Source organism: Bos indicus, chromosome X, assembly GCF_029378745.1.
Source record: "Bos indicus isolate NIAB-ARS_2022 breed Sahiwal x Tharparkar chromosome X, NIAB-ARS_B.indTharparkar_mat_pri_1.0, whole genome shotgun sequence".
Taxonomy (NCBI): domain Eukaryota; kingdom Metazoa; phylum Chordata; class Mammalia; order Artiodactyla; family Bovidae; genus Bos; species Bos indicus.
The window spans coordinates 20,665,583-20,691,668 of NC_091789.1; the positions used below are offsets into that span (position 1 = coordinate 20,665,583).

The 26,086-nt window shown below is 45.5% G+C and overlaps 1 protein-coding gene across 2 annotated transcripts; it reads left to right on the top strand.

Moving 5' to 3' along the window:
- Positions 1–1,300: 1,300 nt before the first annotated feature.
- VGLL1 (vestigial like family member 1) lies at positions 1,301–24,253 on the top strand. Of its 2 annotated transcripts, none has more exons than XM_070783857.1 (5): positions 1,301–1,492; positions 5,758–5,976; positions 16,480–16,890; positions 18,677–18,736; positions 23,904–24,253. In XM_070783857.1, exons 2-5 carry the CDS (start codon positions 5,775–5,777, stop codon positions 23,945–23,947), a joined length of 717 nt encoding a protein of 238 aa, XP_070639958.1. In that variant the 5' UTR covers positions 1,301–1,492; positions 5,758–5,774; the 3' UTR covers positions 23,948–24,253. The 2 variants fall into 2 exon arrangements, with proteins under 2 accessions (XP_070639958.1, XP_019811113.1); XM_019955554.2 differs by having other exon boundaries at positions 1,302–1,482.
- The last annotated feature ends 1,833 nt before the right edge of the window (positions 24,254–26,086 follow it).

Below are 26,086 nucleotides of genomic sequence, written 5' to 3' on the forward strand. Positions count from 1 at the left end.
CAATAGAAGCTTTTCAACAAGGAATGACAGTGTTTAATGCACATCCTCAAATGATCACTGTGGCTGTCTTGGGGTGAAGAATTAGAAAGGTGAAAGCTGGAAGTACTGAGTTCTGAAGCTGTGGTCCTGCAGAGAAATGATGGGGGTTTGCAGGAGAGTGAGCAGGGCCGAGGTGGTGACAAAGGACGGAGGTGACCGAGAAAAGGACGGGATTGGAATGTGTTTTGATGCTCTGTGTGTCAAGATTTGTTGATGGTTTCCTCCAACCTCTTCAGCGGTTTCCTTCTCACTTACAGGAAGAGTCCGCAGCCTAAGTATGGCCAAGGAGGCTTTCTGTGCTATGGCCCCATCTCTCCTCTCCCCTCCTCTCCAGCCATGCTGGCCTCCTCACCCTTCTGTGAACAGGTTGGGTGTGATCCCATCTTTTGTATTAGATGTTCCCCCAGATATCAGGCAAGCAGGTATTGACATGCTTCCACCCACTACCTGGGGTTCTGATCAAATGTCACCTCATCAGAAAATTTTTTCGTGAACATTCTAGATAAATGAGACACTTCTATTCCCTGGCTGATTAATTTCTCTTTATAGTACTTACTGACACCTGACAAATCCATATACTATAGGCAAACATAAAACATGTTACGTATTTATTATTCCCCAAAGGCAGGGATTTGGTCTGTTTTGTTCACTATGGAACAAAACTCCCAGAATGGTGCCTGGCATATAGTAAGTGTATAATAAATATGTGTTAAATTAATATGGTTGAAACAGAGAATGGGAGAAGCAAAGAATGGCTCCAGGCTTTGGGGTCTGAATGATGGTGCTATTGAAGATTTTTCAGAATGTGGACTGGGACTCCTTTGCTATGAGCCTGAAGCTGGAGTCCTGAACGGCTTCATCTATTGCAGGTTTGGAGAAGTCCTCGATCCCTCTGGGCCCATGGAAGCCTGAGAAAGTCCAGAATCCTAGAGGGCTGGGCTCCCTTTCTCTTCCCATGGGAAAAGAGGAAGAAACTAGTGACCAGCCAAGCTTTCTCTCGGTTCCGGAGACTGAAAGTCCCATCTGTTGGATCCCAGCCCCAGCACTGATGCTGGAGACGCTACTACTCTGTGTGTGGTTTCCGGGCAAACAATTGGCTGCCCACTTTAAGAGACAATATCGCTAAGCACTTTTTTTTTAATGCAAAAAGAAAGAAATAAAAAAAGAACTACCTATTTTCCTCATTCCTGCAGGTGCCCAACCCGATTGACTTGTTGGAGTACATTTTCTGCATTCTTAATAGATAGCTAGCAGGAAATGCTTCGTATAGGCTCAGCTAGAGGGGTAGAAAGTTAGCGAGGGGAGGGCACAAGATCGCCAGGCCCTGCTCGGACCAGTACTGAGCTGCTCTAAAGCAGGCCAGGCAGCTCCGGCCAGCAAAACACACCTTCGCCCGGCCATAGCATCTTGCTGTGTCTCTGCGGCCGATGGTTGAGAAATAAGGTGAGAGAAGGTAGGAACTCTGGGGGAGGCAGGAGGGATGGGAATTCAACTGAGAAGGAACTGGGGCTGGGGGGGAGGTGGTGGTGGTAGGGGGCATCACATGCTTTGCTTAAGGAGATGCCTTCCGGTGCCTCTGAGGCTTTGTTCCAAGTGATCACTGTGACAACCTCTTAGACTCCCCATCCCAAGCCCAGGGGTGCTGGGTACCATTTCTCAGAAGGGTGGTAAGCATGTGCAGGTAGGCATCCTGGTAGAATGGAGACCAAACTGTTGCTCTTGCATTCCTCTTGGCCCAAAATATTTGGGCCGAAAACCAGGCAGTATTTCGGTATGCCTACTTGGTGTCTTAAATTTCTGAGCACTGGAGAATATTGTAATTACACTATTTGAACTACACAGCTGGCAAAGCTTGGCCAAGGCCAAGGGTTTTGTCTGCAAGAGGCTTTCACTACAAAGCCAGGCGCCAATACAGCAGCATCTTGGCCAGGAAAGTCCCATCCATGGTTCCAGGTTTGCGGCACCTAAGCCAGACCCACCCCACCAATTCACTTCCCGAAGAAAGAGACCCTTCAAGGAGGGTTCGTGTGGGGATGAAACCGCTCAAGTCACTGCAGAGGTCCAGTGGGATGCGATTCTATAAAGAGTTAAACCAGGTAACAGCTCACAGATTTGAATAGCCCTTGAATACAGACCCTCATCCCCTGAGGTCTGACTACAGCCGGGGAACTGCTCGTGAGATGTGATCCAGAGACGTACTCCAGGGCTTTCCTTTAGAGTATGTGTCTATGTGTTTGGCAAGGAAAAGAGGGGCATGCGTAGGACTTTAAGATTTATTGAGGATCCGCAGTTGTGTGAGGTCTGAGCTCCCCAGGTGAGGGGGACCGAGACGGTGTTTGCAGATCTGCTCAATTTCTATGGAACTAGCCTGTGGTCTTTGCCCAGGGAGGCTAGGAGCATGCTTCACAGCATTGATGTCTCCGGGGTCCGGCCAGCTGCTTCTCATGGCTTCAGGGAGACTTAGCAAGGAGAGGTGGCAGGCTGGGTCATACCTGAGCTAGAGCACAGGCCACTGGCAAGAGGGTAAGAGGGCAAGACCCACAAAGGTGCTAAGCTGCCCTTGTAGGTGAAGGCTTCCAGGAGACGCCATGAGAATGCACGCACAGACCGTCTGCCGGCCTGACTGGGAGCCAGAGGACTGGATCAGGATGAGGGTCCCATGGAGGGGAAGGGACTGTTTGCCCGACAGGTAGAAAGGGATGGTGCGAAAAGGCCAGACACCGAAGCCAGGGAGATTTTGGGTTCAAACCTCAGCTCAGCCACCACCTAGCTGCATGGCCTGGGCCCTTGATTTCCTCTTTCTCTAAGCCCAGATTTGCTCATCTTTAAAATGGGGATAATAGCACCTAATTTGAGGGTTGTAAAGATTGGAGAAAGTATATTTGGAGCCTCTGGGACAGAATAGGTCTTCCGTGAACTGCAGCTTTAGCAAAAAGGCTGCGTCCATGCTTATCATTACTTGGTCATTCATAATACCATCGCTTTATTATTCATTTGGTTTGCTATTTTTTGGAAATATATTTGATAGATAACACTGTAGATTTAACATGTACAACATGTTAATGTGATACATTTATATATTGTCGTACAATTACCACCGTGGCCATAATTAACACCTCTATCATGATGCATCATTACCCTTTCTTTTTATTGGTTCAAATAATTAAATTCTAGTCTTTTAGCAAGTTTGATGATTAGAATGCAGTATTGTCTAGATTCACTGCACTGTGTGGTAGATTTCTAGGGCTTGTTCACTGCTTGTTGCACATTTATTCCCTTAAACAACATTGGTTCTGTCCCCCCAGCCCTGGAAATGACCATTTTATTCTGTAGTTTGGCTCTTGAAAATTCCACAGATAGGTGAGATTATACTTTGACTTATGCCATAACACTCTCAAGGATTACACCTTTGTTTTATTGCTCAAAGTCCCAAATATCTGAAGATATCATGTGCTTTTTCACTGAGGAATAATTTGCCTTCAGTGAAACTTGCAGATCTGAACTGCACAGTCTGATGAGTTTTGACACATCTGCATCCATATGTAACCCTCACCCACTTCAGGATGTAAGACATTTCCAGCACCCCCTGTGAGTCCACGCTCACCCTTTTCCAAGCTCTACCTCAAGGCAACTGCTGTCCTGATTTTTATCACCATAGATTATTTGTGCCTGTTTCACGTAAGTGAAGTCATACATATGCAGTCTTTCGCGTCTGGCTTTTGTCACTCAGGTTAATGTTTTTGTGATTCATCTATGCTGTTGGGTGGATGTAGTTTGTGCCTTTTTATGGCTGAAGAACATTCCATTGTATGAAAATGTCACAGTTCGTTTATTTGTTCTCCTGGTGATGGACATTTGGGCTGTTTTCACTTTTATAAACAAAGCCACTACGAACACTCATGTAGAAGTCTTTGTGCACACATCTGTTTTCGTTTCTCTTGGTTATATGTGCCTAGAAGCGGGATTGCTGGGTCTTATGGTAAGCGTACAGTAAACTTTAGAAGACACCGCTGGATGGTTTTTCAGCATGGTGGTTCCCATGTTTTTTGAAATAAGGATACAGTGGATTCATTTTTTTTAGGATAGTGCCTGGTGATGCTTAACGTGTCTATCACCCAGGGGGAAACAGATTGACGTGCTCAGTCAAAGGCTTCTAGAGACAACAGAATCCAGCTGTGACTGGGGCTAAGATTCTGAAAGGAGAACTTTTAAATAAGGGTCCTCTGCTTACTCCCAGATTCCCTCCTAATGTTCCCATGATAATCGACTGACACTTCTGGCAGAAAAATAAAATAGGCTGCAGAATTCACGTACCCCAACCTCTTCATTTTACCCTAGAGGAATCTGAAGGCCAGAGAGGCCCTGTGCTTTCCCCAAAGGCACACACCCAGTCAAGGGCAAGCCCAGGTCCTCTGAGCCCTAATTGGTGTGATTTCCTTGCATTGTGCTTTCTCTGCACGAAATGGCATTTCATCACTCAGCCTTTGTTTACTTAGTGTTAGGTGCTAGAGATAGAGAAAGGAATAAGAAATGGCCCCCATCCTCCTCGATCTCAGAGACTAGACCCGGAGAAGGGCTATTCAACTCTAGTCATTTGCATTATATGCATCAGAATGACTAGATTCAAAATGTCTTTAGCCAGAACTCTGGGCAAGTTGCATTGGATGGCCAGAGGTGACGAAGCACCCAAAACTATTATTTCCCTGGTAAAGGAAGGCCGCGGCTTCTCTCTGCAGTGCCGTCTGCGTGCCTGGTCCCTGCCTGGGTGCAAAAAAGGACAGCCTCTGCCCTCAAGGAGTTCACAGGTAGGACCCATTGAGGCCAAGTTGAAGGCAATTCAGCAAATGACTGTTGGGGCATTTGCTCAACATTGAGCTAGGTGGCAGGCACTGCTCTAGGGGCACAGGAAGCCTGGTGAACAGAGTGCTCTTTCCCAACAGAGTATCAGTGTGAAAAATGTTAGCTGCATTGGGTGCCCAGTATATCTGTCTGGGGATTCCCTGGTGGCCTGGTAATTAGGATTCCAGGCTTTCACTGCCGTGGTCCGGGTTCAGTCCCTCACTGGGGAACTGAGGTCCGGCAAGCCACACTGTGCAGCCAAAAAAAAAAAAAAAAAACAGAATATGGACCTGGATTTAAAGCTCTGACATTTTCTAAGTGATTCTGGGCAGAGTATGTCTGTCTGGAGGCCTTGATTGTAATTGCTAATTCTAAGATGGGGTGGGGGTGGGTGCAGGACCCCATCCCACAGGAATCACCATGTCAGGGAGAGCAGGAGAATTTGGTGTGTTTGGTGCTCCTGCACAGAAGTGGGCAAGGTAGAAATCAAGGCTTGCTAGGGAAACAAATTGTCAGTATCCACTGACTGCTTGTGCCCTTGTTCAGAGGAATCTAGTGGGAGGCAGGCACTTCCCCAGCTGGCAAATTACTGCAGTCTTTGGCTTCAGTGTCCTTTTTCTTTCCCTTTTTTTCTTCCATTTCCTGATGCTCTTCTAATCATGTTCCCAGGCACTCTTTCGCATTTATAAGAGACGACCCCTTCAGCACTCTATCTTATTTCCTGATGACTGCTCAGCAGCTGCGCAGCTCCTGGGAGCCCCAGTGAGAGAACCTGAACCTTAGGCACAAACTGCTTGTCCTCAAGGAAGCCACTTCTGCCAACTTAGCCAAACCGCTTGGGAAAAGGGTGCCAGTAACATTTTGCATTTTGCTCTGCAGCCCTCCCCTGAGTCACCATGGAAGACGTGACGAAGACCACCGTCCACACACAGAGCCCTATTAAAACTGAATGGAATTCCCGCTGTGTCCTTTTCACCTATTTCCAAGGGGACATTAGCAGTGTGGTGGATGAACACTTCTCCAGAGCTCTGGGCAATGTCAAGAGCCCCCAGGGACAGAACCCTTCCAGCCCGAGTGGAGATGTGCTGCTGAGGAATGGTGAGCATGTCGGGAGGGAGGGGCTGGAATTCCCTATCGGGCTATCATCAAAGGACAGTTCTGATGTTCTGACATGTGTGTATATTTGCTAAAGGCACATCATTCTGTTTAGTGAGAAGCCACACCCATTTCTCAGAAGTTTCGCTTGAAAATGGACACTGTTTATGGAATTCCCTAGTGGGCTAGTGGTTAAGACTCCATGCTTCCACAGCAGGGGGCACGGGTTCCATTCCTGGTTGGGGAACTAAGATTCCACAAGCCACATGGCGTGGGCAAAAAAAGGAAAAAAAAGGACACTTTAATCAAATTAATATATGGATTTCATTGTGTCCTCAATTATGTTAAATTCTGGGTTCACACTCAGTATGCGATGAGAGCACCATTATTATTATTATTGCTACCTTGGCCTGACAGGGAAAGAACACCAAAGGACTTGGACATATGTGTTCCCTGTAGAAACATCCAGCCTTCTCTCAGGTTATAGTGGGTAGGGTGGGGCCAGAGGGAGGCGGATAAAATGATTGTTTCTCCATATCCCTCTTCCCACCCTTAACAGTACTGGGGGTGTCTATTGCACACACTATTGGGTGATTTTTTTTTTAAAGCATTGTCTCATCCCAAAACACTTAGCTATGCCAAAAGGTGCCGAGCTTATGCGTTGAATGCCCTGCTCCCGTTGGAGGATGGACATGCCTCCCAGGACGGGGCCTCTGCCTTGTGGGTGAAGCGCTCACCAGTTTTCTGAAGCCATCACTCTGACTGGCCAGACTCTGGGTCTGGATAGGGAATTGGTGTATTAGCCTCTTTAGCCTTTGAGAATTTTCTTCTCTCTTAGAAATAACTTTTCCAGTCAGGTGAGATGGTTTTCTCCGAGACTCTTTGGAGTTCAGGAAACATGTGGAAGGGGGGGAGCATAGTAGGAGCAGGTACTAAAGCTAACACTGGGGATCAGGGGCTGGGTGGAGAGCACGGAGGTGCTGTCTAAGGGTATGCTGAGTACTTCAGAGCAGCTGCAGGAATGGCTGCTCTTGAGTCGTTTGGGGAATTGATGTGTGGGTAAAAGCCCATCCATGTGGGCAATGGGATTCAGAGGCTCTATCTGGCTCCTAGGAAAGGTCAAAACCCTAGGCTCTTCATGCATAGCTAAGTCTGTCCACTTTGGCTATTTGACTCTGAGTTAATTCTAAACACATTGTGTTGAATATATGACAGTCTTTTCCTTGTCAGCACCAGCAATTCGTCATCCCTCATTTTCTCTCTCCTGCTTGCCTGGTAAATCCAACCTGCTGCTGCTGCTGCTGCTAAATCGCTTCAGTCGTGTCCAACTCTGTGCGACCCCACAGACGGGATATAACCAATTCTTGGTTGCTTATTGTCCCATTTCTTGGTTTCATTTCGCAGCCAGGCTCCTAAGAGGTGTCCATGCATGCTCTTTCCTCTTCCTCTCCTGCTCTCGGATCTGCTCCACTCAGGATGTCATCCTCATCACTCTTTGAAACCAGTCTTAGCCAGGCTCGTGGGAGACTTCCACTTTCCAAAGCAAGTGATCTTTCTCTGTCCTCATCTTAGCTGACTCATCAGCAGCATTTGCTGCAGATGATTGCTCCCTCCTCTTGGAAGTAACCTCCTTCACTTGGATTCCATAATATCACGCTCTCATGGTTTTCCACCTGTCTCCCTGGTTACCCCTCCTTCTCAGTCTCCTTTGCTGAATGTCCTCTTCTCTTCAAGGCTTCATCTCTTAAACATTTGAGGGCCCTAGGACTTTGATCTCAATTTCTCTCTCTACATTCACGCCCTGGGGGATCAATTCTAGTCTCTTTGTCTTAAATACCATCTACATAAACACCACCTATGTGCTGATGAAATATCATATCTTTACCCAGACTGGATTTCAGACTTATCTACGCAGCTGCCTAGTTGATATCTTCACTTCACATAGCTACTAGGAATCTAAACCAAACAGGTCCCAAGCTGAATTTTTTTTTTAAGATTTTTTTTGATGTGGACCAAAAATCTATTGAATGTGTTACAGTATTGCTTCTGTTTATGTTTTGGTTTTTTGACTGAGAAGCATGTGGGATCTGAGCTCCCCTTCCAGGGATCAAACCTGCACTCCCTGCACTGGAAGGCTAAGTGTTAACCACCGGACCACCAGGGATGTCCCCCAAGCTGAACTCTTGATCTTCCCCTCACCCTGCTCCGTCCACAGTCTCAATAAATGGCAGCTGCATCCTTCCAATTAATTGCAGTCATCTTTAACTCCTCTCTTTATCTCATACCCCGCATCCAACCCTTTGAACAATTCTGTAAGTTCTACCTTCAAAGTTTGTCGGAGCTCTGAACATATCTCTCCACCTCCACTCCTGTCCCCTTAGTCTGAAAAGCCACCCTCTCCCCACTGGATTTTTGCCTCCTCATCAGTCTCTCTGCTTCTTCCATTGCTCCCCTTCAGTCTGTTCTCAAAGTAGCAGTCAGAAAGTTGTACCATGTTACTTTTCTGTTCGAAATCCTCCAGTAACTTCTCATCTTACTTGGAATCAAATCCAAGGTCTTCCGGGAGCCCTCACTTGCCTGAGCCCCTGTCATCTTTCTGATCTCATTATCCTCTCAGTCCAGCATAGCCTCCTTGCTCTTTGTAGCTGTGACAGGTACAGTACTGCCTCAGGCCTTTTGCACTTCCTCTCTCCCCTCTTCCTGAAACGCTCTTTCCCAGGTAACTGCAAGACTTCCCCTTCATTGAAATCTCTGTTAGAATGTCGTCTTTCAGACAGGCCTTCCTGAACAATCTATTTAAAACATAGACGTCCCCACCCTGTCACTGTCTTACCCTGTTTTATTTCTCTTAGCATGCGTCACCATGGGGCATATTGTGTATTTTATGGGTTTCTTATCTCTTCCTACCCTCTAGACGCTGTCGGTCTGTTAAGTGCTGTTTTCCAAGTACCCACCCTAATGTCCAACGCATGGAACGTACTCAATAAATATTTAGTGAATGAATGAAATTGTGATTTGGATCACAGGGTGCTGATGTCTGTCGTTGATGGGGGTTGATGGGGTTGCTGGAGAGACAGTATCGTTTGGTATATGGCTTTAGACCCAGGCACCCTGGGGCCGGGTCAGCTTTACTGTTGTTTAACCATGGGACCTCGGGCATATCACTTCATCTCTCTGGGCCCGTTTCCTCATCTGTAAAACTGAGTATCATTGAACTAAAGGAGGAATCAGTGAGATTACTCATGTCAAGTGGCACGTAGTAAGTGCCATGTAGGTGGTAGTTAATATTTGTGGTGTGTAAAGGCTCGAGGCAGGTTTTTTGAATGTCTACAGTGGATGTGAGGGCCCACCTTCAAACCATCAGGATTGCAAGACAGCAGGACCCTCCCCTCAGCCTCCAAGTTGTCCACTGGCTTCTGGGTGGCCGCTGCCCTGTTTCTTAACTCTCCTGACTTCACTTTGTATTCTATGAAGCCCCTGCCCACCAAGGGAGCTTGGACGTGGTCTTTTATCTGGCCCAAGACAGCCTTCTCTGGCCAAACAGAGGCGGCTTTCTTCTCTACCTACCTTCTGTGTTGTCACATTTCCGTGTGATAGTCTCACAGATCCCCTGACTGTGACGAGATCTCCCTTGCAGCACGTGTTGTGGGTTAGGCTTCTGTTTGTCCAGTTGACTGAACAAATGAAGGAGAAAGCCTCTTTTCTTCAAGGCTTCTCTTATCACAGTTAGGAGTCAAATTTCTCATAAGCTCTGTTGCCTCCAGGGAGGGTCCCCTGAAAGAAGACGTGTCCCCAGTGGTTCTCACTGGAGGTGTTCTATGAGCTGCACGCAGCTTAGCTCTTCATCACCGACACTTAGCATCCTCTAAGCCCCTGCAGGCCTGCCCCAGGCTGCCTGGCCTCAGCGAGGCCCCGGCTAAGCTGAGAACAGGCTCCCATTCATGGGCTCCCATGGCGGGCTCACCCAGGGTGCTCTGACAGGCCCATATGCCTAGGAAATGCCATTGAATTTCCTGGCTGCTTTTTTCAAATCCAAGTTGTTTTTTTTTTTACTTGGGTATAATTTATACTGGCCCTATTGGTAGGAAAGAAAACACATGCTGAAAGTAGCTGAATTATTTCCCTTTTAAAAGGACATGGGTGATTTCAGAGTAGGTAACTTGGAGAAGCTTCATAAATGTCCATTTCTGGGGGCTTGTCTTGGTGCACAACCCACCCTGTATTCTTCCTGTCCCAGCCACGAGCCCAGCCGCAGGGCTGGCTCCCTTCACTCAAGGGCTGCTGAGAGAAGGTATTCGTACAGCCTGAGCCCTCTGAGGTCTTTTATAGCCAGTCTCTCCTCTCCTCTCCTCCAGAATCCAGTGGGATTGGGGAAGAAATGCTGGGTTTCTTTCTTTAGTATTTATTTTTTCAATTTTAAAAATTGAAGTATAGTTGATTTACAGTGTTGAGTTAGTTTCAGGTGTACAGCAAAATGATTCAGTTATACGTAAATATATAATATGTATCTATTCTTTTTAGATTCTTTTCCCTTCCAGATTCTTCCAAGATACTGAATATAGTTCCCTGTGAGAGTGTATCTGTTAATCCCAAACTCATAATTTATATTCCCTCTTCCCCCTTTGGTAACTATAACTTTGTTTTCTGTGTCTGTGAGTCTGTGTTTTATAAATAAGTTCTTTTTAGTTTCCACATATAAGCAATATCATAATGATATTTGTCTTTCTCTGGCTTACTTCACTCAGTAAGACAATCTCTAGGTCATCCACACTGTTGCCCATTAGCACTCTCACTAATAATGTTTCTAATGGCCAACATTTATTGAGTGCTTCCTATGTTCCAGGCCCTTTCCCAGGGGCTGGCACATGAATTATCTTAGTGAATCTTCACAGTAACCTTTTGGTTAACTCTCACCTTGCCCATTTCCTGATAAGAAAACTGAAGCTCAGAGAATCAAGTGACTTGTTCAAGATCCCACAGCTCATAAGGGGCAGCTGTTCATAACCAGATCATTCGATTCTAGATACTGAGCTCTTACTGGGCTTTCCAGGTGGCTCAGTGGGAAAGAATCCACCTGCCAAGGCAGGAGATCTGGGTTCGGTCCCTGGGTCAGAAAGATCCCTTGGAGGGGGAAATGTCAACCCACTCCAGTATTCTTACCTGGAAAATCCCACGAACAGGGGAGCCTGACGAGCTACATACAACCCAAAGAACTCTTAGCCATTTTCAAAATACAAGCACATGTTCTGTATTTCATCTCCATTTTTAGTTGGGAAAGGGAACCTGGCTAATCAGCAAAGGACCTAGACAGGTGGTTGTGAAGGAGGGAGTGAGACTGAATAGGAAACTCTCCCCCCCAACACACACACACGGGATGCCCTGAAACAGAGCTGTCCCCCACAAGCTGTCTCTCTGTCTCTAGTGTTATTTCAACCCCAGCTAATACAAATAATATTTTCTTTGTTTCTGGAGTACATCGGAGACAAGTGCCACCAGCCAAAATGGCAGAGAGGGGAATGTCAGTGTGTGCACATTGGTCAGGCCAAAGTTGGGAACTTCATGGGGCAAGATGTGTGTGTGTGTGTTAAGAGGGTTCTCGGCTTCCACTTCATCGTAAAGCAGCATTTATATTAAAGGTGGAGGCAGGGGACAAAGAAGGAAGGAAGGAAAGATAGATGGAAGGCAACCAGGCAGTTATGCACTGGCCTTTCACAGCTGTGACTCAGGTTCACTGAGTCAAGTGGGTTCTTAAGTTTTTACTTTAAAACTAATTTTTTCGGGGGGGAAAAAAGGAAAACTAACTTTTTCTAATCACAAAGATACTGTGTTAAGTTTTGAAACTTTACAAAACACAGGAGAAGCATTCAGGACACAAAACCACATGCACATCTAGGCGCCCATACTAAGTTTTACAACCTAATGTCACTTGGCTTTTTAACGGGTAATAAACCATATATATCTTTACTGCCATTTCATATCCTACTAAGACATCATTTCATGCCTCAAGAGTATCCTTTTTTATAGCTGTTTCAAATCTGTTGAAATTTTTGGACATTTAGATTGTTGCCAATCTTTCACTATATGTAAGTATCACATTGAATATCCTTGCAGCTCAACTTTTGCATGCATCATTGATTATATTCTTAAAATATATTGTTGTGGGTAGAATGACTACATCAAAAAGTCCGGTCAGATTTTAGGGTTTTGATATCTGCTGATAAATTGCTGCCAGAAATGTTATGCCCGTTATGCTCATCTGCCAACTTTCCAGCTGCGGGAGTAGGTGCATTCTGAAGATAATAGGAGGCAGAGCTGGCCAAGCATGAAGCTGAGACTCAGCCAGCTCTCCACCTGCCAGTTCTGTGGCCTTAGGCGAGTTACATTAACCACTTTGAGTCTCTATTTTCTCATCTGGACCCTTGTGAAGCTCACCTGAGATGCATCCAGAATGCTATAGTAAGTGCATAGTAAATGAAAGCTCCTCTAGATTTACAATCTTTCTTGCCCACCTTTGATGGATTATTTCTGGGAATTGACACACGGAGCAAAGGCTTCTGAAATCTCCCTTAATTTTTATTTTATTTGTTTGGCTCCACCAGGTCTTAGTTGACACACAGATCTTTGATCTTTGTTGCAGCAGGCAAGATCTTTAGTTGTGGCATGTGGGATCTAGTTCCCTGACCAGGGATGGAACCCTGGACCCCTGCATTGGGAACGCGGGTCTTAGCCACTGGACCACCAGGGAAATCCCGGAAATCTCTCTTTTATAGCCAGTATCTACTTCATCCTCCATATCAGCCCTGCAGCACCGCTGCTTCCCAGGCTCCTTGGCTCTGGCCTTTCCTCCTCTCCCTTCTGTGATGAGTGAGGGCAGAGAGACTTCCTCAGGCCCCCTGCGTTACCATTTGGCTTTTTCCTGGTTGGTCCTGTAGAGTGTTGCAAGCCAGGAGAGAAACCCGTGAATGTGAGCCTACGCTGCATTTCTAAACTAAAATAATAATTAATAATATTAACCACAGCAGCAGCTCTCACTTCTTGAGTGCCTGCCTATAAGGTCCTGGGCACCATGCTAAACCTTTCACATGGATTGTCCCCTTCCATCCATGGGAAGGGACATGCTCGGTGTCATTGGCTGTTAAGGGGAAGCTTCTCTGAGGGGTTGACGTTGAAGTTGGTGTGTCCAGAAGCCAGCCTGGAACAGGGTGTCAGGGCCACCATGCAAAGACAGAGTGTAGGGAGGGTCCTCTGGGGTAGAAGCAAACTCCTTGATGCCTAGAAGTGCTTTCTAGAAGGTTCTGGGGCTCTCAAGCATCTATGGGTGGGCATGGGTGATGTCTCTGGGTTTGCTTAACAGGTGGGAGAGTAGCTTGACATTTTCATCCTAAAGGGATAGGGAGGAAATGGGGACTTGTGCTCTCTGAACAGGACCTGGTCTTACAACCAGGGGTTTCGTGAATGCTAGAGGCATGGATGGAACAAAGAGGCAGGGGCTAGATGCTCAGAGTAGGAGTCCAGGGGTTGGAAGCCTTTTGTATTCCTACTGAAAGAAAGATCCAGCCTGGGGCGGGGAAGGGAGGAGCAAAATAGGGGAAGGGGATTAAGAAGTACAAGCTACTATGGACAGAAGTTACAAGGATGTAATGTGTAGTTCAGGGACTATAGTTAATATTTTAGAATAACTATAAATGGAGTATAATCTCTAAAAATACTGAGTTACTCTGTTGTATACCTGAAACTAAAATAATATTGTAAGCCAACTATATTTCAATTTTAAAAAAGACTAAAGCTGCATCCACTGTAAGACATCATAAGATACGGGGTGGTTAATATTTCATAAACACTGCCTAGTATGGACTCACATCTGAAGGAAAAAAATAGAATATGAAAAACCTAGCCTTCCCTAAATGTCCCCAAAGTGTTCCTTGCTTGCTCTCCATTCATTAATGTAGGCTGGGGTTTGAGAAGGCAGTGGAGTCTTGCCTGGGGCTCTAAGAGGGGGAACTCGGTTAAGGAAGTGTCACCAGGGCCACTTATTTTCACCGGTCACCATGAGCCAGTCCAGTGGTTCTCCGACTAGATGGGTGTGGTTACTGGAGCAGTTTGTCCAAGAAGCCTGAGAAAGAGACCACCAAAGTTCAGGGTGTCCATTCCATGGGACACCACACCCAAGCCTGCCCTGGAAAGGTGACTTTTCTGGGCCCCCGAAGGCCTACAGTTGGGTTACTGTGAATTCAGGATTGGAACTCTATGTCTTCCCACATACTCCCATCCAAACTGTGCTCTGGTGCACTCAGTGACCGACCAAGTGGGCCCTTGGACAGGCACATCCATCCACTCCCCTTAACCTTTCAGTCAGACAATTCTGGAAGGGAAGCAGTTAAAGAAAATATTCAAAACACGCTGGGGCCCTGCCTTCCACATTTCAAGCCTTCCAAACCTTGGTCCTATGTATGAGATCTGGAAGGCCAGTTCAGATGGAAACTGCCCAGTTGTCAGAGGCTAAACATTGTTTCTCATTTGTGCTTAGGACATGCAGTACCCTCATTCAATATGAAGCAGGAACAGTGATTAGCCTAAGTCAGCTTAATCATTCTATTTGTGCTACACAGTGGCCCTGAATTGCTACTACCCCACATAGATAACTGCCTCCAATTGCTACTACCCAGCAGATATCAGTTTTCAAAAGTAGCAGTCATCCTCAGGAACAAATCTTGCTAATTGTTTCATTGCCCTTGACCTCATTAAAAGAAGCCAACCGTTGCCCATCGCTCATGAACAATATGAGAAGTTGAGCAGAATATCTGTGCTATGTAGGTTAGGGCTTGTTTTGCCCTTACCATCTATATTACGTGAAAAGCTGTGCTGGTGGGTGAGACACTCCAGCATCACTGGGCAGACCTATCAGAAAAGATCTAGGCAAACTGAACATTCAGGAGTGCTGGGTGAGGTGCACGAGGAAGGGAAGGGGGCCAGACAGCCTCTCCAGCCCTCCAGTCTCCCTTTATCTCCACATCCAGGCCCCCTTCATTATCTTGGATAGATGAGAACCTCCAGGCTTTAAGCACCATCTGCCAGGGCTCTCTCCCGCCTCCCTTCTTGTCTGAGTGGGTGTTGAGAATGGGGAAAACATCCGTCCATGTCAAGCTGCCCAAGACTCTTTGAGAACTCCAATTCAGCTGCTGTTCGAGGCACAGTTTGAATAGTGTCTCTGAGACCACAGGAGACTCCATTCCCATTAGCTAGTCCACAAGAATTTTACAAGAAGAACCTGAGTCACCACTTGACCTTGAACATTTTGCTTTTATAGGAAGAATTCCAAGAAACTGGGCTTCCCTGGTGGCTCAGATGGTAAAGAATCAGCCTGCAATGTGGGAAACCTGGGTTCGATTCCTGGGTTGGGAAGATCCCCTGGAGGAGGGCATGGCAAACCACTCCAGTATTCTTGCCTGGAGAATCCCCATGGATAGAGGAGCCTGGTGGGCCACAGTCCACAGGGTCACAAAGAGTCAGACATGACTGAGCACATGAAGCAACCACTTTCCTACCCATCACTGACCCCCTCCAGCTCCGATCTCTACTTGGCTAATCTGCTTTGCTAACTTGGTCCAGTCTCTTAACATCCCCATGGCACAGACCTTTCTTGAAAATGAGATTTCAACCCCATACTTGTATGATACCGGCAAACCAGTGTTTGGAATACATTGAAGAGGAAAGGCTTCACAAAACTTTATGGAGGGTTCTTCTCTTCAGTGTATTCAAAACACCAGCTATAAAATAAAAGTCAAACAATGGCAACAAACAACATAAATCACCTTTAATCAAGTAATTCTACTTCTAAAAAAGTTTCCTTGAGGGGCTAGTTGGACAAGTATATAGAGAGGTATATATGAAGATGCTTATCCCAATGTTGTTAATTGAAAAAATGGAATAACTGAGCTGCCCAACTATTGTGTTTGGTAGTCATGTTACTACCTTCTGATGGCATGCCATGCAGTGATTTGAAAAGCTGCTGTTGGTTCTGTGTGTTGCTATAGCAGGAAGTTTGTGATATTTTAATAACATGAGAGCAAACAATGTGTACATATATAGAAACATCCTGGAAAGAAGTACACCTAAAGATAGACACTGATAGTCTCTGATATTATGCTTAGAGTGATTTTTTTAACCTTCTGTACATTTTTCACAGTAAAAAATACATTCAATTAACCATACATAGTAGGTATGTGCATGCTCAGTGGCTCAGTCATGTCTGACTCTTTGCAACCCTTTGGACTGTAAGTCCATGGGATTTTTCAGGCAAGAATACTGGAGTGGGTTGCCATTTCCTCCTTCAGGGGACTTCCCAACCCAGAGATCTATCAAACTGGCATCTCCTGAATCTCCTGCATTGGCAGATGGATTCTTTACAACTGAGCCACCTGGGAAGCCCCTGTGTTAACCATAAAAAAAGCTAATTCCATTTTGAAAACAATAAACAAATCTGTCTTCTAAATCTTTCCTTCCCAGATAGTGACATGCCTCCAAATCAGTGGCGTTTCTCTGCTCCGTGGACAAAGCCACAGCCGGAAGTATCTTTTGCAAATGGCGCCGCCAGCTGCAGCTTGAATGGATCTGGTGTCATGCCTATGGATCAATACCCACTGTCCCTGACTGGGGGCCCCTCCGTTCAGCCTGGCGAGCTGTGGCATTTCTCCTCCCTTGCCAGTCCCAGCTTCCCAGAGCCTGGCTACCCTCATGCTTTTTCCACTGGGCACTTGGTTCCAGAGCCCCAGCCTGAGGGGAAGTATGAGCCCCTCCTAAGTCTCCTCCAGCCAGAGAGATGCCTAACCCATCCTCAGGAATCTGCCTCGTGGGAGGATGGCAACTCTGCCGGAAGCACAGGATTGCTCTTCAACCTGCCTCCCAGCTCAGCCCACTGTAAGGAAATGCCTCCAAGTACGGTTGGAGGGGTTGCTTCTGATTGGTTGTGGTTGAGAGTGCGTTGGCATGAGATGGGATGGGAAGACTAATTGCTGCCTCTCCAGCTGTGGGGCTTCTGAGGGACAAAACATCTACCTTCACTAGGCTGTATCGATAGTCACTATTTAATGACTAAAGGGTTGCATAGATAGCCAGCCAGATGCAGTTGGCCCAGAATATTCACCCTGGTCTGCTGACTCGGACTTGGCCTAGAAAAATGATGGGCTGCTGCCTAAAATCTTAGGGTCTTGCATTCACCTCACTGTGAACTGCCAGATAACCCATGTGTAAAACAGAACTCAGTGATACACCTACAGGCTCAAAACTATCCTCCAAAATGCAATAATGCCAGACTCCTGGGTAGAAACAAGGGCCGTCTATACCAACCATCTGCTCCACACATTAAAATTCAAAGCGACAGTGGAGGCCGCCCCCTTGCTGCCTGGAGACCGTCATGGTGCCTGGCTGTCTGGGGCTTTTGCTCCCTGACCCCTACTCCTCCCTGAAGCAAAAACCTCCTTAACGCTCATTCACTGTTTTATTCCATTTACTCACTCATCTGACATTTAATCAGCACCTACTAGATGCAAAATCTTGCCTGGAGAATCCCAGGGACGGGGGAGCCTGGTGGGCTGCTGTCTCTGGGGTCACACAGAGTCGAACACGACTGAAGCGACTTAGCAGCAGCAGCAGCAGCAGATGCAAAATACTCATCGAGAAACAAGACTCCCTTCTTTGTAAAAGGATGGGAAAGGATTGGCCTAAAGTGTACTTTGACCAAAAAAAACAAGTGACTCTCCTGCAAGATTTGCCCTTCACATGAAATATTGGTAATAGTAGATGCTTCATAGTTTCTTGGGGCTGAGTCTCCATCTTTGGCTTTCTGCACCTTGGATGAGTTTTCTTTTACAGCTCCCTGGTCTGTGCCTGAAAGAAATTGCCAGAAGCTGCTTTTACTTCTGAACTAAGTATATTTATGTTACACCGAGGCCTAAAGTCAGATGCTGTGTTCCATGCTAAAGTCAAAAACAAATTTTCTGTTAAAATACCATTCCATCATTTGCAGAGTTTGATTAGCAATATACTTAAAGAGTAAATCATAAAAATGTCAAGCTTGGGAAACCTATGAGAATTCCCATCCTTGTACTCCTTTTCAAAAATCTGTTCCTGCTGGATTCAGAGGGGAAAATGAGGCCAACTGTGTGTATATGCTTGTGCACACACACAGTGGAACCCTGTCTCGATGGATGGTTAGAACACAGCTCAAATCATCGCGTCCCAAACAAAACAAGCCATGCAGTTCAAATCAAATTTAGCAAAGATTTAGCAAGCATCTAGTATATGCCAGGCACATCATAGCAAAGCCACAATGCAGGTGTTATCATAGTCCCGAAAGTTCTAGATGCATTTTCAAACAAATATTCATCACCAAAGTCTCAACTGTTGCCAACTGTTTACACTCCTATTAATGCTGATATCTACTGGATAAATCAGTGGCTGACAGTCCAGGATCTGTTGAGGAAGTTAGCAACCCTTGATCAGAAACAACTGCCCATAAATGGGAACAAAACCCCAAGGGCATACAAAACAGAAGTGTGTCTGTTTTTGTAGCATCTGATAAAAGAAAACATGTCAAATGTCAAAATTGAGGAGCACATGATTTGGGGTTCCTTGAGGGGGTACTGTGTGCACTTTCTAACCCAGTCCCTGATTTCATTCCCAATCATATTTTTTTCTTTCCTAGTTAAGAAAATCTATTTCCCCCCTGATGGTGGACCTGCCGGTGCCAGCTTTGCAGTTGAAAGTGAGTGTCTGCTTCTGTCTTTGATATCTTATCTCTGCATCCTGAGAACAAACTTATAGCAGAAAAATCAGGATTTCCAGCAATTGAAATGACCCTCATTTCTGTTATTTAGTGTTTTTACCCTTAGAATTGGTTACCTTTAAGTCTCAAAGAGCCCATGCACTTAGTATCTTGTAAAATGTTTTGCCCGTTTTCTAATTTGGCTGTAAAAGCAATTCTATTAAGTTCTTTTATCTGAGCTGGATTTAGCAAGGTAACCAAGGTGATGCAGGAAAATGAACAAATTCATGAAGGTTAGCCTGCTCTTTCCCGGATGTTCAGTTTTCAGCCTAGAACATAGGGCCACCCCAGGACTCTGCAGTCAGAAAATGCCACCTGATACCAAAGCCTAGGACTCTGGGCTCCACATTCAATTTGAAAGTGGTGTCAGTAAGAACCGCCCAATGAGGACAATCTCTGGTTTGACATGAGGACCTTCATGGCTCAGGTTTGAATCCACCTTCATTAGCTACTAGCTTCAGGAACTTTAACCACATTTGTTCACCTCTCCATACCTCAGTAGCTTTATTTATAAAAGGAGGATTAAAATAATGCCCACCTCATCAGATTTCTGATAAGGATTAATTTACATATATGTATTGACATGTAAATTCTAATGGAAATGAGACTCTAGTAAGTCAGCACCCAGTAAGGGAGCAAAAAGTGCCTTTAGGGAGGGCATCCGTGTGCCTGCAGCTGTTCTCACTCTGTGTGTCTGAGAGGCATCAAGGGAAGAGTTGCCACCGCAGCCTCCGATCTCTGGCACTGTACAGTTTGGTGTGGAATGGGGGTGAACAAAATATATAGACCTCCCTAAAATGTCCACTCCTTGAGGGCCAAGTCTTTGAGAGGTGTACTAACCCATCCTGGCACCTGTGGCAGTGCCTGGCATGGAGGTCAGAACATACATGTCTAATGAAAGAGTGAGCAAATGCTGGAAACAATAAGAGAACGTCAGAAAAGGAAATGGTAAAAATCTATCTTCCGATAGAGTATAAATTAAATTTTTTTGATACTGTTGTGTGAAACAAGCAAGTCACAAATCACCCTCCGTGAGGAATTGGTTGTGCCCAAGTGATAAGATAGATTTAGGGCTGATCCAAGAGCCTTAGCAATTTCATCAGGCTTCATGGAAGTCTTCCTGAAGGGATGAGCTCTGCTCACTTTCTAATATATGAAATCAGGATTATCAAGTCTCCTAAGTACTTGTTAGCTTATACATTTAAAAAATTGTAAGCCTCAGAATTACCAAAAGCCTGATGCTTTCAATTGCTCATAGGCCCAAATTAACAGCAACACCATGTATCGGTGGTGGCTATGAGCTCAGTCTCCACAATGACCTTATGATTCATGTATGAAGACATCTTAGGTGCCTTACATGAGGCATGCAGTAAATAGAGGTTGAATGAGTGAAGAAATGAATATACCCATTTAATAGATGAGTAAACTGAGTCTCAAACAGGTGAAAGGACTTGGCTTAAGATCAAATAGCAAGTGGCAGGGGTACAATTATTTCTCTGCTCTCACAGTGTCATAATCATCAATATCATAAATTACATTAAACATAAATCATCAAAAACAATTCCAACTTAAATCAAGTGTACAGCAGTGAAGACTAGCAACCGGTATGATTGCTTCACTGTATATGGGCTCACTGTCCATCTGTGGACCAGGACAGTATCCTGAGTAAGATGAGGGGGTGCAGAAACTTGGAAAGCATGCAAAGGAGCAGTATTATCCTGAGAAAGGGCCATGTGGAGAATAGCTGACAGGAAGTGTGGAATGGGTACCTGGCTATGCCAACAGCCCCCTGTTGGCTATTCTGCCACTGTGGCTCTGGGCAGAGGGAGGCAGCAGGACACGGAGAGTGGGAAGAGGGTGACTTCCTATGTGAAAAAAGGACCAGGAACACCCCTCAAAGCCCACATTCTTAAGAGAGCACAGCACCCATTTCCCCATCTTGCCTGATGCTGAAACCAGAGGGGAGCTTGTGAAACGCCCAGATTCTGCGCCATCACTTCCTGGTTGAGTGGTTCTGGCGTGGAACTCAGTAGCCTCTTTTTATGTTTGATATATTTTATATTAACCTGATTTGGGATTTTTGTTTTGTTTTGGCCATGCCAAATGGCTTGCAGGATCTTAGTTCCCCAACCAGGGATTGAACCTGGGCCCTTGCAGGGAAAACGCTGAATCCTAACCATGGGGCCACCAGGGAGTTACCATATGTTGACCTGATTTTGAAGTGAGCTAGATGAAACTGTCAGGAAGATTTTGGTAGTCTGAAAGATTTCCTCTGTTAGGCCCCAGATAAATATTTGTTGAAGGAAGACAGACCCCCTCCTGCGCCTCCAATATGGTCTAGTCCTCTCTAGTGGGTACCACACACCCACATGAGCCAGAGATCATGTTGAGAGAAGAGCAATCTGCTGGAAGCATAGTTGGAGGGACTCCCCAAACTGGTGCCAAAATATTTAGTGAATTTGATTTTTTTAATCTGTAGAAATAGACAGTGGTTCATTGTACATTCCTTCAATGTCTACAGAAAATATTGCCAGACATGGTGCGCTTTTATATATATATATATAATAGTGTATAAAACTCTTGGTCCCTGCTCTCACAGTTATTAGTCTAGTGGGGAAGGTAGATTCCACCAAAAAAAAAAAAGGACAAAATAAAATGTTTGCAAGTTATGGTAAGTCTGAAGGAAGCATACCAAGTGTTGAAACAGAGCAAAACAGAGGTCAGCTTTGGATAAAGGGGGTCAAGGGTGGCTTCTATGCTGAAGTGATGTGTGAGCAGGGGCCCACATGGACTGAGGGATGCTGGGAGCTTTAGGAAGAGCTGGGATGGAGATGGGGGAGGCTGCCCTGCCCAGACCAGAAGTGAGTGAGGACCGGGAGAAACCTGAGTGTGGGCAGAGGGAGCCCTGGAAAGGTCAACTGGCCGGCTGACACAGCACCTTCTGGATCATGGTGGGGGTTGATTTTCTCTTCTAAGTGACTCAGTGAGGCATGGCAGGGTTTGAAGTGTGATCCGATTTGCATTTAATAAGGCCACAGAACCATTGTGCAGAGGATGCATTGGAGAAAGAACTGGTTAGCAGGCCAGAAGCACAAGATGGTGGCCCGAATCAGATGGCAGTCGTGGATGCTGGATGAAGTGAATGTGTTTGAGATCTATTAATATGTGGGGTGTTTAGGTTTTCATTTGCGTGCATGAGCAACTCTGTGGATACTGGTACATGTGTGGAAATGAGGCAGATTGTAGGAGAACACAACTTTGCCTTGGCCACATTCACTGTAGGTGATGATAAGACATGCAAGCGGATGGCCTTCTCCAACAGTTGTATGTAAGTGTGGAGTTCAGAAGCGAGGGGAGAGCCTGAGTAAAGTTTTGAGATTGTTCGGTATGAAAATGACACTGCAAGCCACTGAATGATCACCCAGGCAGAGAAAAGGGCAGAGGACAAAGTCCTGGAGTGCGCCAATATTTAGAAGTTGGGGGATGTGAGAACTGAGCAGACGATACAGAGAAGGAGCAGGCCCTGGGTGGGAGAAGCGCCAGAGAATGTGGTGTTACAGGAACTTAGAAGACAAAGTTTCCAAACACAGAGAGTGATCACCTGTGTCAAAGGCTTCCGAGGGATCAGATAAGAGAAGGCCAGAGAAATTGGATGTGGCATCAGAGATTTTGATAACGTAGTTAACAGCAGTTTTCGTTAATAGCATGCGGACGAAAGCTGGATGGGGTGGGTTGAGGAGGGAATGGCAGCTGAGAAAGTGGAGATAGTAAATGGCAGCAGCTTCTTGGAGAAGTTTAGCCTTGAGGGAGGTGAATAAAAGTAAGCTAGTAGCTATAGAGATTAGTGGGGTGGAGAGGGTCTTTTATTTATTTTTTAAAGAAGGCAAATATTAGAGCCTATACAGAAAAGTAATTAGCCTCCCCCCCCAAAAAAAAAAAATAAACAAACAAACTCAGGTGACCAGAAAGAAAAAAAAAATAGAGCCTATACAGAGATGAAGAGATGGATGACAAGATGATGACAATAACTTCATGGCTGGAGACAGTTGCAAGGTTGTGGGGAAGCATTGGCATTTTTTAGGAGGAGGGGACATTCTACCATTGAAAGCAGACAAAAGATGGGGAATAAGGACACAGATGCCACTAGATTTGCAGGCTTGTTTGTGGGGAGTTGGAAACATAGTAATCAAATGATTTTGAATCAGCTATAAAGGCGGACATCATGAGTTTAAGTGGAAACAGTTGGCTGACTTGTGTGATTTTTTTTTTTTTTTTCACCAGGGCTGTTGGGTTAATGTAATGCACAGAGAAGCCAAACTCTGGCTCATCCAGGGTTGAGGTTTTGACAAGTGATCATGATGAATGAGGGACCATAACACAGGATCATGGTATCTAAGCTGCTCACAGAAGGAAATGGAGGCAGATGGAAGGTGCCGGGTAGTAGAGGTTGATGGATTGGAGGATGAGATTATGTAAAAATGTGGTGATAAGACTGCTTAAGCTGATGACATCGGGAGATGGTGGTTTGAAACTGAGATGGTGGGGTGACAGCTGTGTACGTGATGACAAGGTCTAGTGTGTGACCATGGTGAATGGCTGACTGAGGCGCCGTGAGCCAAAGGTGCAGGGAATGGCAAGAATCACAGAAATGAGGTAAAAGAAGAACCCATAGCTCGCTACCCCACGGGTGTGGTTTTATCCTCATTCACAGATGGGAACATGGAGTTTTAGGGAGGTTAAGTAACTTACCCAGAGTCAAGGTAAGTGCCAGGGTCAGTTTCCTGTCCTTAGTCTTACCCAGTAAGCTAGCTGCAGCGTGACCACACGATAATTCTACTCTACTCCATATAAGGACACTACCTCTTGAACAAATATTCCTGAGCCTATCTGTGCCAGGCACTGTTCTAAGGGCTTTACATGTGTTTAACTCATGTAGGCAATAGATATCATTAGTCTTCCCATTTACCAGATGAGGAAAGGGGAACTCAGATAGGCTAGGTAACTTGCCTGAGGTCACACAGCTAAGAGTGGTGAGGTCAAGACTCAAACCTGGGTTCCTTGGGCACCAAGCCAGCTGCTACCTCATCAAGCTTATTCTATTTTTCAGGAAGCCAGTCTCCAGAGAGAAGAAGAGATCTGTTCTTTTACTGAACGTGGGTTTAAAGAAGAGAATTCCTTTTTCCGAACCTGCTTCTGGTTTTCTGCTGTGAATCCAGAGGGTCTGGAGACATCACCGTCCTTTTTTCTTGTTGCCACCAAAGAGCACTGGGTTCAAAGCAAGTTTCTGCTCTCCCTGAAATTCTATACTTTTTCTTGGCACCTATGCCCCGCAGCAGGTTTTTGTTTTTTTTTTTTTTAACTTGTTAAGTGAATCTCGAGCATATAAGATGGTTAAAAGAGCTGTTTAGTGGTGGGGAGCAACCCTGTAGATTGTCCCCAATAAAATGACAAATTTCACCCTCTGTGTTCACTGCCCGCCTTCTTAGCAATTGGCCAACTTGCCCTCCATCAGCACGGTTGCCCGCATCAACACTGACCACATGGTACCCAATGGGGTTGTCCCACTCTGCCAACTGAATAGAGAGATTCCAGAAACAGCCTGACACTTTCTAGCCTTAACCAGATGATGCCCAGCTTCCCTGTTAATGGCATTGGCAAGACCCACAGAGAGTGGCTGGGAGGCAGGACGGTTCCTGCATTCCTGAAGTTTGAAGGGAAGCTGAAGAGGTCTCAGGCTGGCCTTGATGAATGAGATATTGTCACTTGGAAAATATGATCACTTAATTCCAAAAAAGTGATTCTAATCACTGAGCAATCTGACAAATAACTCGCAAATTAGTAAGCAAACTGTCCCATCCCAAGCCAGGCCTAGAGTAAGTTCTGTATCCAGAGCATTCTTAGATGAGCTCCATGACTTCTTGGCTGCCCTCCCTCCGAGGAGGACCTTGGGTCTCCACACCCCACGTGTGCTTGTCTGCACCTTACAACCTTGCACAGGGGCCCGCCTGACTGCCATCACCACAGGATCTTTCCTGTAGCTCTTCCCCTGTCAGTGACATTGAGAAAACAGTAACTTTCTTTTCAGCAGAGAACCACTGGAGCTACGTGGGTGGATACCCACATGGGTCCAAGACCAGTCAGTGGGACCTCCTTGCTGATTGTTCTGGATGAAATGACCAATTTCTCCAAATTCTTCCATCTCTCCAATCTGGTAGACAGCTCACAGTCCAGCATGAGCTTGGTACTTAGCTCTGACAATCCCGGTATCCCTGCCCTCAGCATTCCCCACACATACACCCCCTGTTCCCATAGCTCAAAGGGTTAACAATAAAGGGACAATTCTGGATTAAGCTATTCTTAATTCTAAATTCTTTCACATCCATGATCTCATGCAAACTTGACAGCAACTCTGCTATTGACATGATTACCTTTACGTAATACATGTGGGTACCAAGGCTCAGAGTTGGCCAATGACCTGCCCAAGGTCACGTAGCCCAGGCTGGATCCCAGGTCTGATCTCAGGGCTCTTTTCTCTCCATAATACTTATCAAGGGTTACCATCAAGGTGGCTCTTAGATATTTAGTTCTCTCATCTGCCATGTAAATAAAGACCACAGCTTTTACATGAGTGAATCGGTAACCTTGGTAGTAATAGAGTAATTCTCTTGTCTCAATCAGTTTTTCCAACGTGTTACATGTGTTTCTGAGATTTACTAAGAGAAAAAAAAAAAAGCCAGTACATTTTCCTTCAAAGTTATTTTCCTTCGAAAGTGCTGTTCTTTTTTAGGTGATGGTTGGGAAAATTCTGGGTGGAGGCTGACTCTAGTACTTGTGATGCATCATTATACAAGGGTGTTTATCTTGGCTCACTGTAGAAAGATTCGTCTGTGTTAGAAGGTAACATGTACCATCAGAATTGAACTCTTAATTATGCTATTTAGGGAAAAAAATGATTCCAAGAGGGCTGGCATTTGGTGTAAGCTGGGTAATCTGATGTTTTTTCCCCAAAAATCCCTCAGCTTGGAAGTTCTCTCGTATAAAGCTGAACGCAGTAGTCAATTTTCCCATATTGACAAAGAGGAAAGAAAAGGCCTCCTGTCTCTGAAAGACCCCAGCTCTTCTGATACAAGTAAATCCCTGCCCAGATCATCTGTCTAGAACCATCCTTTCTTAGTTTCCCCCTCACTTCCAAAAAGCTAACTTGAAAAGCATTTCTTTGACTACCTTTGGCATTTCACTCTTGCTGACTGCACACACATAGAGAAGCCGGCCCCATGTATTATCTGTGGG

Excerpts from the sequence above, each read along its gene's own strand:
- VGLL1 (XM_070783857.1), top strand. The coding sequence starts at position 5,775 with ATGGAAGACGTGACGAAGACCACCGTCCACACACAGAGCCCTATTAAA. Across the intron at positions 5,977-16,479 it reads AGATGTGCTGCTGAGGAATG|ATAGTGACATGCCTCCAAAT; the intron begins GTGAGCATGTCG and ends TTTCCTTCCCAG. Across the intron at positions 16,891-18,676 it reads GCCTCCCAGCTCAGCCCACT|TTAAGAAAATCTATTTCCCC; the intron begins GTAAGGAAATGC and ends TTTCTTTCCTAG.